Consider the following 10075-nt stretch of genomic DNA (forward strand, 5'->3'; position numbering starts at 1 on the left):
CGAAACTTGCATGAAAAATATAAGATTAATAAACCCAACTTAAAGCACACACCGCCCGTCAAGTTACCAATGTCAATTTTACATAATGTAATATTCATTATTAATTTGATTTCAATAAATTGTACAATGTAAATAGTCGAATTTGATACGATAAACATTTAGCTATTCAAGTCGTTCAAACTTACCTAACCGAAGGTAAATTTGTTAACATTTTGTTGCATACATATTTATGTTATAGAGAAAACTGCAAAAAAGTCCTTACATATGAATATCATAATCAATTTAGTCTTTATATATATATATATATATATATATATATATATATATATATATTATTCAATTACACCATGTTCCCGAGTCAGAATTAAGGAGGGAAGTGGAGAGAAAAGAAGAGAATCGGAGGGAAAGAAGGAGTGAAGATTGTTCCCGAGATTATTTTTTGGAGTGATTTGGGAAGAAATGAAAGGAAATCAGCACAATCTTTTCTCTCTTATTCTTCCTCCCAAATTGGAGAGATTTGGAGAGAAAGAGAATCATTGATACAAGAAAATCCCGATGATTACCAAACTACCCCTATATACATTCACGTACAAGATCACAGAGAAAAAAAATGTTGCTTCTCCTCTTCACGCTCTGCAATCGGAGACGATTCCATTGACGGGTTCCTAATCAGCTTCGTCTTCAAGCTTCCCATTGACCGATTCCTGATCAGCTTCGTCTTCAAGCTTCCATTATCAGGTTTCATTTTTTATTTGATTTGTTTTTTATGTTTCTTATACCTGATGCTATTCTTCTTATACGCCATCTATTTCTTGGTTATGGGTACTTATTTGACATTTATATAATCAAGAAAAATATACAAACTCACCTGCTCTTCCACTAGACTTCCAGTTTCATGAAGTTTGCATTGGTTGTTTCTATGTTTCTTCTATATTATTTGGTGGTATATGGGTACTTATATAGTCTTTTTCTGCCTCTGTAAAATCACTCTCATGTTTTACAAACTCGTTTATCTGCATAAATTTAATAAAAACTTGCAGGATTTCTCAAAAAATCTCATTACAATGTGCAACTAAATGTAAAAAATATTAATTTAAGCAAGTAACTATGGGCATTACTGCATTACAACCTGTACCATGCTTTTTTCTGTTAATTGGATTAGTTTAAGCAAGTGTTAATAAGATTATATAGTTTTGCCAAAGATTACTTTTGTGATTATCATCTCTATATAGAAGATCACACCCTATTATACATATTCATGAGTACTCTTGGGTGGTGTGCCTCATTGTAAACTGTTATGTTAAGTCTCATTATTATCCACCTTCCTTACACCACCATATATTGTTTGATTTAGCTGATATGATTGGTTTAAGCATAACACTATTTTATATTTTATTTTCTTGTGGATTTTGATAAAATGACTGGTTTATACATTTGGGCTTGAAATAAGAATATAAGTGCAACAAACTACCATTCGCTAGGGAACTAAACAAGCTGTTCATAATTCATTTTCTTGGGGATTTGGATAGAATGAATGTAACGCCCGGGTTTCGGGGCTAAACATTTTTAGACGATGTAATAGTCTAGGTTAACTATTGTAACTCTTTTTGAAGTAATAAAAGATGAAATATTTGAGTATTATGTGAATTTATATGCTTATTATTTATTTATAAATTTATGATAAATAAAGGATAAAAATAAGCGTCAAAATTAAAGTGTGAGATAAACCCAATATCTTTACATAAAGTTGTAGCGGTCGAAACTAGGATTCCGGGGATATAAAGAACGTCGAAATCCGAGTTATAATGAGGAAGTTATGACTCGTCGAAGTTTCGTGACGGAACCGACATGACACCGGGAAGCGTAAATAGTGAATTTACGATAGAGCAAGTTTTAGCCTTAGCGACCTAGACGAAAGTCATAGAATATGTTAAACCGAGAGCGTCCATAAAAAGAACGCCCAAATCTGACTTCGTATGAGGAAGTTATGATTTTTCGAAGTTTCGACCTAGCAATGTACAACCCGAAGTTCGAATATTAAATCAAGCGATTTCTAGCCGACACAACCTAAACGAGAATCGAATATCTCTTTTAAGTAGTAGCGTAACGATAAAAAGACAGACGAAAACGGACGTCGGATGAAGAAGTTATGAGATTTTAACGGACCAATCCTGTCCCGACCTGTTAATAATATAACTTTTGAAATAGATTCAAAATTAGCCGACGGAGTTTAAACGAAAGTTGTAGAGTACGTCCCCACCTACGCGTGGATATAAAGAACGTTGAAAACGGAGCTTGTATGAGGAAGATACGACTTTTTGAAGTTGGAACTAGAATTTGCGAAACTGGATGCAAGGCTACGCCCAACGTAGACTTCGGACGCCTCACGTATTGACTTTTTCTACGGTTCCGAAGACGTCCACGTCACACCACCCGGAGACCGCCACCTCGCACCTTATCCGAACTACGCCCAGCGTAGTTGAGTTGTACGCCCAGCGTACGGTCCGAGGATCAGGCCCTATATAAAGGGTGCGAAGGCAGCCAGATTTCTTGCACATTTCCATTTCTCTCTCTAACTTCTTTCTCTCTCTAATTCACCCAAACACCCCCCAAAGCCTAGGTACCTTTCTAGCAATAGAAGAAAACCTCGGAGAGCCCGAAGTCTCCGAGAAAAAGAGTTTTTCAGTTTGAAACTCTGCCCGCGCAGAGCCCGGTTTTCAAGCAAACTTCCCAGTTTCGTCAAAGAAGGTTATTTTTAGAAGCGAGGTGCTGTCCAAATCACTCCGTATCAGGTGAGTGTATATTCACTATCATCTTACACATAGATATGAAGTATTTTATATAAATAATGTGCTGTATATATATATATATATATATATATATATATATATATGTTACTATTTACCTGAGATGTTTGTTGGATGAAAGATCTATACTTCTTTTTTTCATATCTGAAACTTTTTCCTTCAGATCTATACTTTCTCATCTCAGGTCTAAACTTTTTCTCCAGATCTAAACTGTATACTTTGAGATCTATGTTGGATGAAAGATCTGGACTTCTTTCCTTCAAATCTGAACTTTTTCTTCAGATCTAGACTGTATATGTATTTTATGCTTGGAAAGTTATGTTGGATGAAAGATGTAAACATTATTTTTTAGATCTAGACTGTATAAATATTTTATGATTTGAAAGTTATGATGGATGAAAGATGTAAACATTATTTTTCAGATCTGGACTGTGTATGTATTTTATATCTACAAATATGTTGGGTAGAACAATGGATAGATGAAATAGATGATGTGTGTTAAAATGATGAGAGGCCTCAATGTTTACGATGTTTAAGATGATCCAGTCGTCTAGCGGAGTATAGATGACGACCACGGACTTTTTTAGGTAGTCCAGTGGAACGCTAGCAGACTCGCAACCTGTAGGTGTTTTTTTTTTGAAGATGTACTCCATCCCCCCATGGTTCCCTTACTGAAACATATGGCTGAGGAATCCCCTTAGCAGTAGTGCCCATCCCGATGAAATTCCTTAGGATAGGTCCCTTATAATAGATGCTTTAGGGACGTAAAGTGAGGTTAACGGGAATGGGTAATCGGGTTAGTGATTTGATGAAAATAAATAATGCACTTATTATTGTGGGTTGAAAACCCTATATGCTTACCAGGCTCCCCCGCCTGACCCACTCAGTTTCTTGTATTACATGTAGTGGCAAAAGCATAGTTGGATAATTTGACGAGAGATTACGGAATTGAGGCCAGATAGCGTTTTGTGGCCAAAGATGTTTATTTCTTTTTAGTTTATGCTTATGGTCTGTATCGATGATTGACATCCCGAGTTTTTGTAATGCAATGAAAATACATTTCTCTAAGAAATGCTTTGATAAAATTTATATCATATTTTGTTTTGGGAACAAATTCCGCAATACTTTTCTTAAGAAGTTACTCTGATTTTTATTAAAAAGCATAAACGAAATCGATCTTTTCTGGCCGTAAAAATAGGGATGTCACAATGACTATATGAAAATAAGTCTGATCACAAAACTAACTATGAGCAAAACAAACAATGAGCAACAATAGCATTGCTACTAAAAAATATGAGGTTTTATTGAATTACAATTTATATATTTTTTAGTATAATCTTATTTGGGTTTTAAAAAGCCTTCATTGGGTATACATAAATTTTATCACTAAAGATTTTAATATGTAAAATCAATCTATTTTTCCTTTTCCTTTTTCCGATTCTGGTTTCCATCCTTATAATGTTTAATAATTACAAAAATTCAAAAAAATAAGACAAAAAAGTATGTGGGTCGACCTACATGAACACAAAGCTTATTAGAAGTTTATTTTCATTTGTGATTATTTATTTGATTCTTTACTTGGTTTGGTTTGAAGAAGTAAGTATATTTGTTTTGAGAATTATAATGATACCTTACAGCTTCATTGCAACCACACCTAATATGAAATGCATATTCATGTTACCCAAATTTTTAACAATTGATGTGACCACAAATCCACATATGACACAAGTATTACAGTTTAATAATTTTCGTAAAATAGGTAACAATTTCGATGGATAGTGAGCTATAAACACCCGCTCAATTTCTGAGAGTCAGGCAAAGGCAAGTAGTTCATCTACTTTGCTTGTTGATGACCATTCTGACACATCGTGCCCTTGCCAACACAAACCGTCCCAAATTACCTTCTAGGAAACTTATTTTAAAACGGCGAGGTATACGTAAACAGTTGCTACACGACCTTTCAAATGGTGGTCAATGTCATGAACTTATCCGTATGAGTGAGCATGCTTTTAAGAGATTGTGCAGTATCTTACAACAAGTTGGTGGTCTTCGAGCTACTCAACGCATGTCCATTGAAGAGCACGTTGCAAGATTTTTGCACATTGTCGGCAATGATTTCTAAATTGTTTGTTTTGCTCATAGTTAGTTTTGTGATCGGACTTATTTTCATATAGTCATTCTATCCAAATCCCCAAGAAAATGAAATATGAACAGCTTGTTCAATTCCCTAGCGGATGGTAGTTTGTTGCTCTTACATTCTTATTTCAAGCTCAAATCTATAAACCAATCATTCTATCAAAATCCCCAAGAAAATAAAATATGAAATAGTGTTATGCTTAAACCAATCATATCAGCTAAATCAAACAATATATGGTGGTGTAAGGAAGGTGGATAAGAATGAGACTTAACATAATAGTTTACAATGAGGCACACCACCCAAGAGTACTCATGAATATGTATAATAGGGTGTGATCTTCTATGTAGAGATGATAATCACAAAAGTAATCTTTGACAAAACTATATAATCTTATTAACACTTACTTAAACTAATCAAATTAATAGAAAAAAGCATGGTACAGGTTGTAATGCAGTAATGGCCATAGTTACTTGCTTAAATTAATATTTTTTACATTTAGTTGCACATTGTAATGAGATTTTTTGAGAAATCCTGCAACTTTTTATTAAATTTATGCAGATAAACGACTTTGTAAAACTTGGGAGTGATTTATGCAGAAAAAGACTATATAAGTACACATATACCACCAAATAACATATAAGAAACATAGAAACAACCAATGCAAACTTCATGAAACTGGAAGTCTAGTGAAAGAGCAGGTGAGTTCTTATACTTTTCTTGATTATATAAATGTCAAATAAGTACCCATAACCAAGAAATAGATGGCGTATAAGAAGAATAGCATCAGGTATAAGAAACATAAAAAACAAATCAAAGAAAAAATGAAACCGATTAATGGGAAGCTTGAAGACGAAGCTGATCAGGAACCGGTCAATGGGAAGCTTGAAGACGAAGCTGATCAGGAACTCGTCAATGGAATCGTCTCTGATTGCAGAGCGTGAAGAAGAGAAGCAACAATTTTTTTTTTCTCCGTGATCTTGTACGTGAATGTATATAGGGGTGGTTTGGTAATCATTGGGATTTTCTTGTATCGATGATTCTCTTTCTCTCCAAATCTCTCCAATTTGGGAGAAAGAATAGGAGAGAAAAGATTGTGCTGATTTCCTTTCCTTTCTTACCAAATCACTCCAAAAAATAATCTCGGGAGCAATCTTCACTCCTTCTTTCCCTCTGATTCTCTTCTTTACTCTCCGCTTCCCTCCTTAATTTTGACTCGGGAATAGGGTGTAACTCGAAACAGTACACACACACACACACAAAAGGTGGAGCCCTAGTTCTGATTAAGAGACAAATTTCTTCTAATCAAAATCCATTTTTTTGTTAACTTTGTATTGTTTTCTTTCATGTTTCTTGTTGCTATTTGGGAACATCGATTGAAATGATAAGCATATTCCACAAGGTAATTTATTTCATTGATTCTAGGGTTCTTGTACTTGACGGTGGTTCTCTTTCATTATAAAATATTGCATATTTTATAATCCATGTTTGTTATAAAAAATGAATATTCACGCACTCATAAACAAATTTAAACTGATGAAAAAGATAAGAACTTATTTGTTTAGGTTTTTTTGTTTTCACGTGGGCCTTGTTACATTCAAGCTCTTATGCAAAGATAACAATAACAAGAATTTCCCTTGATTTTTTTCCCCATCTGTTGCTTTGTTTCTATAGTCATCAATGTATGGGATAATTTTGGTTATTGACTAATTAGTGGGTTATATAACTATCAACCAGTTGTAGGTTTAATCTATAAATATGTGATTTTTTTTACAACTAAACTTATTAATTTTAACTTGTTGTTTTTGCTGTTTTTTGGGAACATCAATTTTTTTTAATCACATATATTAGTTCATGGCAAGTTGCAATTGATGAGAGAAATGAAGCAAAAATTGAAGGATTTAGGATCAAGTACATGAATTCATAAGCGAACATACGTTCATATATGAACATAAATTGATATGTAATATTTTTAGCATTTGTGCAACACTTGATTTTACATGTGTTAATATATGAAAATTGTTCACTTTTGAAAATATATTCATTGATGAACATAAGTTCCAACTATGGTTATAATCATGTTTTTGTATAAGTATTTAGTTATGAACATGTTTGATTTTCTATGAACATGTATGATTTTTTATAAACGTTCAATTATGAACATATATTAAAATGAATGTTTAAGTATGAACATTACTAATTTCTCGGGTTTTGTATAAATGTTCAGTAATGAAAATGTATTATCAGATGTTGCACAAAGATAATTTATGGAATCCTATATAAATGTTTATAATTGAATTATATATCTTTATAAATGCTATAATTTAGGAAAATAATTAATAAATTACCATTTCATTTTTAAAATAAAATTGTTATTTTATCATCATATATTTTTCTTGTCAAAAACTAATCTAATATTCAAAAAGATGGTTCAATGGTTCTAATATTTTGTATAGATTTAAAAAAAAAGGTTTTATATGTACAATATAAGATTTTTTGTGAAAATATGTTTTTTTTTATATAAATAAGATTTTATAAAGAAAAAGTATATTCGAAACAAAATTTTAAGTAAAAAAGTTGAAAAAAAAAAACTAAAGTTAGGATGAATTTATAATAAAATTCTGAAATCTATGTCGAAAGAGTAAATTTTGGACCAAATTTATAATAAATTTTGAAAGCTTGGCAAAAAGTGTAATTTTTTAAAATTAAATGACTTGTTGACCGGATAAAATTGTCAAATCAAATATAATTATTAGTTTTTGGGATTTAATTGAATAAAAAAAAACTAAATCGATTATATTGTCAATATATAAAGATTTTTTTTTTTATGATTTCTCTGTCTTACTTAACAACTAATTATCACTTTGTTAGAAATTCATTTAATAAACTATTCTTTTCAATTCCATCCGAGTGACTTGAATAAAATATAATATTAAGTTTAGTAACGTAAATAACAAATAATAATAAGGTTAGGAAACTATTTAATGACAAACACAATTGTTATACATAAATTGTAAAAGTCAAACTACGGTGAAAAAGGAAATAAAAAAGTACATATTTTATTTTAGTATATTACAGAGTAGTCTCCTCTCTCCATGTTTATATAATTGCACTTTGAAGGAAGAAGAAATAAATTCCGTACTATTTGATTTCTATTTCACCCCCACCCCCACACCCACCCACCATCCTCAAATGTCTATATTTCTACCAAAGAAGACAACCGCATCTTGCCCAAATTCAACTCCGTTTTCCTCGTCTAAACCCTAGAAAATTGTTCATACTTTCCATGAATACATGATTACAGCCACTGGTTGCACCCAATTTCCCTAACCAGACAAGTGTACATAGTTACTGCTTTGTATACATAGATGAAGTGTAAGAAGCACTACGCCGATCTCAGTAGTGTCGTCGGCGTCTGCGCTTCTTGCCTCCGGGAACGCCTCTTTTCTCTCGTCGCTGCTCAGGAGCAGGCACAAGCAAAAGCTCAATCCCAGGATCAAACCGTAGAAGAAAAAAATCGCAATTTGGACACGCACCCGGTGTTTCCTCGTTCTGTTTCTCCCTACATCAGTCGCCGAAAATCAGATAATTCCGCCGCCTCGACCGCTGCTGCCGCATGGCCAAACAGTAATCAACATAACAGTGAGAGAAATCGACATCGTAGCGTTCCCGATCAGCGGTTTTTTAGCACGCCGCAGGTAGGGCCTACAGTCGGATGCTATAATCCATGCCGAAAGAAGAAGCACAGTTTTATTCGGTTCTCTTTGTTAACGAATTTGTTTAGATCTAAGAAACGAAACGAAGTGGATTTAGATTCGGACCCTAGGGTTTCGGTTTCGAATTATGGGGGATCATACGGTGGTGGTGATAGTGTCACGTCGGCAATGCCGTCGCCTTCGTGGTTCTCAACCATTAGGTCCGGTGGTGGTTGTCGGAAGAAACAGCCGTTTTGTTTTAACGAGTCCTCGAATTCCGCAGCCAGCGTGATGCGGAAGCACTACCGTGAAGATCGGGGTATGTCTCCTGTGAGATACTCCGACGCTTATGGCGGTGTAGAAGATGAATTCGGCGATGGATCCAGCGGATACGAATCGTGTGAGTCGCGGAAACAAACTCCGTGGAGGACACCAGCGCATCCTTCGGTCCGGCGCGGTGGTGGCGGACACGGGAAGAACGTTTCCGGTCTAACTTTCTGCTTGAGCCCGCTGGTGCGAGCCAGTCCTAACCGGCATTGGAACCACAAAGGAATGCCACCGGTAGACGGCGGCGAGATCAGAGCTCCGGTCAAGCCGCACTTGTCCAACACCAAGACCTTCTGCGCCAACCGATCAAAAAAACTCGCCGATTTGGGGAGATTGAATACAACCCGTTGATTTGGATGACCAATGAGGAACACATTTGACTTCCTTGGAAAGTACCATTTTGCCCTTGGTACCCTTTTCTCTGATTTTTGTTTCTAGTAGCTATAGTATTCCCTATATTAAATACAGAGAGAAATAAAAGAAAAAGGTTTTGAAATTTTAATTTTCTTCTTTGTAATTACAAATTTGGACATGAGTATACATTGTAATTACAAATTTGCCCTCGCTTTCAATTCGAGTCGACTGTGGGCCAGCTGTGCAGTTGAGTGTCTCTTTCGTAAAATTAAATATAAACTTTATATGATACTATTTTTACTTGCCAAACATTTAAAGAAGAATTGAGTTTTACTTTTGACTTTGGGTCAAAAAAGTAGATTTATGGGTTTTATTGCATTTATTATGGTAGATTTGATGCAGTTGAGTGTGTAGATACACATTACTATTATACTAGTATTTAATATGGTTGAATAATGTATTAATATTTATTTTTCTATTCATCATGATAATGAAATGTCATTATCATGTAAATATGGTTTATAAGATACTCACTTCATCGAAATAAAATTTTAAAATAAATAAATTAAAAAGTTTAATTTGTACTTAACCTGAAGAAAATATAGCCATTTGTTAAAAATCTGAAATATATCTTTATTAAACATAAACAAATATAATTTATTTCAAATTTAGTTTTTTAATGTATGTAAGATGATTTTCCTATCATTTTTAATGTATTTTTTGGATTTTGTATATTACTTAATTTCATATTCTTTAAA

The 10075-nt window shown here is 33.6% G+C and overlaps 1 protein-coding gene across 1 annotated transcript; it reads left to right on the forward strand.

The window, feature by feature from the left end:
• The first annotated feature begins 8309 nt into the window (after positions 1-8309).
• LOC145063753 (uncharacterized) lies at positions 8310-9314 on the forward strand. The gene has a single exon (XM_079011340.1). The coding sequence runs from the start codon at positions 8310-8312 to the stop codon at positions 9312-9314; it is 1005 nt and encodes a 334-aa protein (XP_078867466.1).
• The last annotated feature ends 761 nt before the right edge of the window (positions 9315-10075 follow it).

The sequence above is a fragment of the Lactuca serriola genome, chromosome 7 (assembly GCF_051521515.1).
Source record: "Lactuca serriola cultivar US96UC23 chromosome 7, Lser_US96UC23_V15, whole genome shotgun sequence".
Lineage (NCBI taxonomy): Eukaryota > Viridiplantae > Streptophyta > Magnoliopsida > Asterales > Asteraceae > Lactuca > Lactuca serriola.

Excerpts from the sequence above, each read along its gene's own strand:
- LOC145063753 (XM_079011340.1), top strand. The coding sequence starts at position 8,310 with ATGAAGTGTAAGAAGCACTACGCCGATCTCAGTAGTGTCGTCGGCGTC.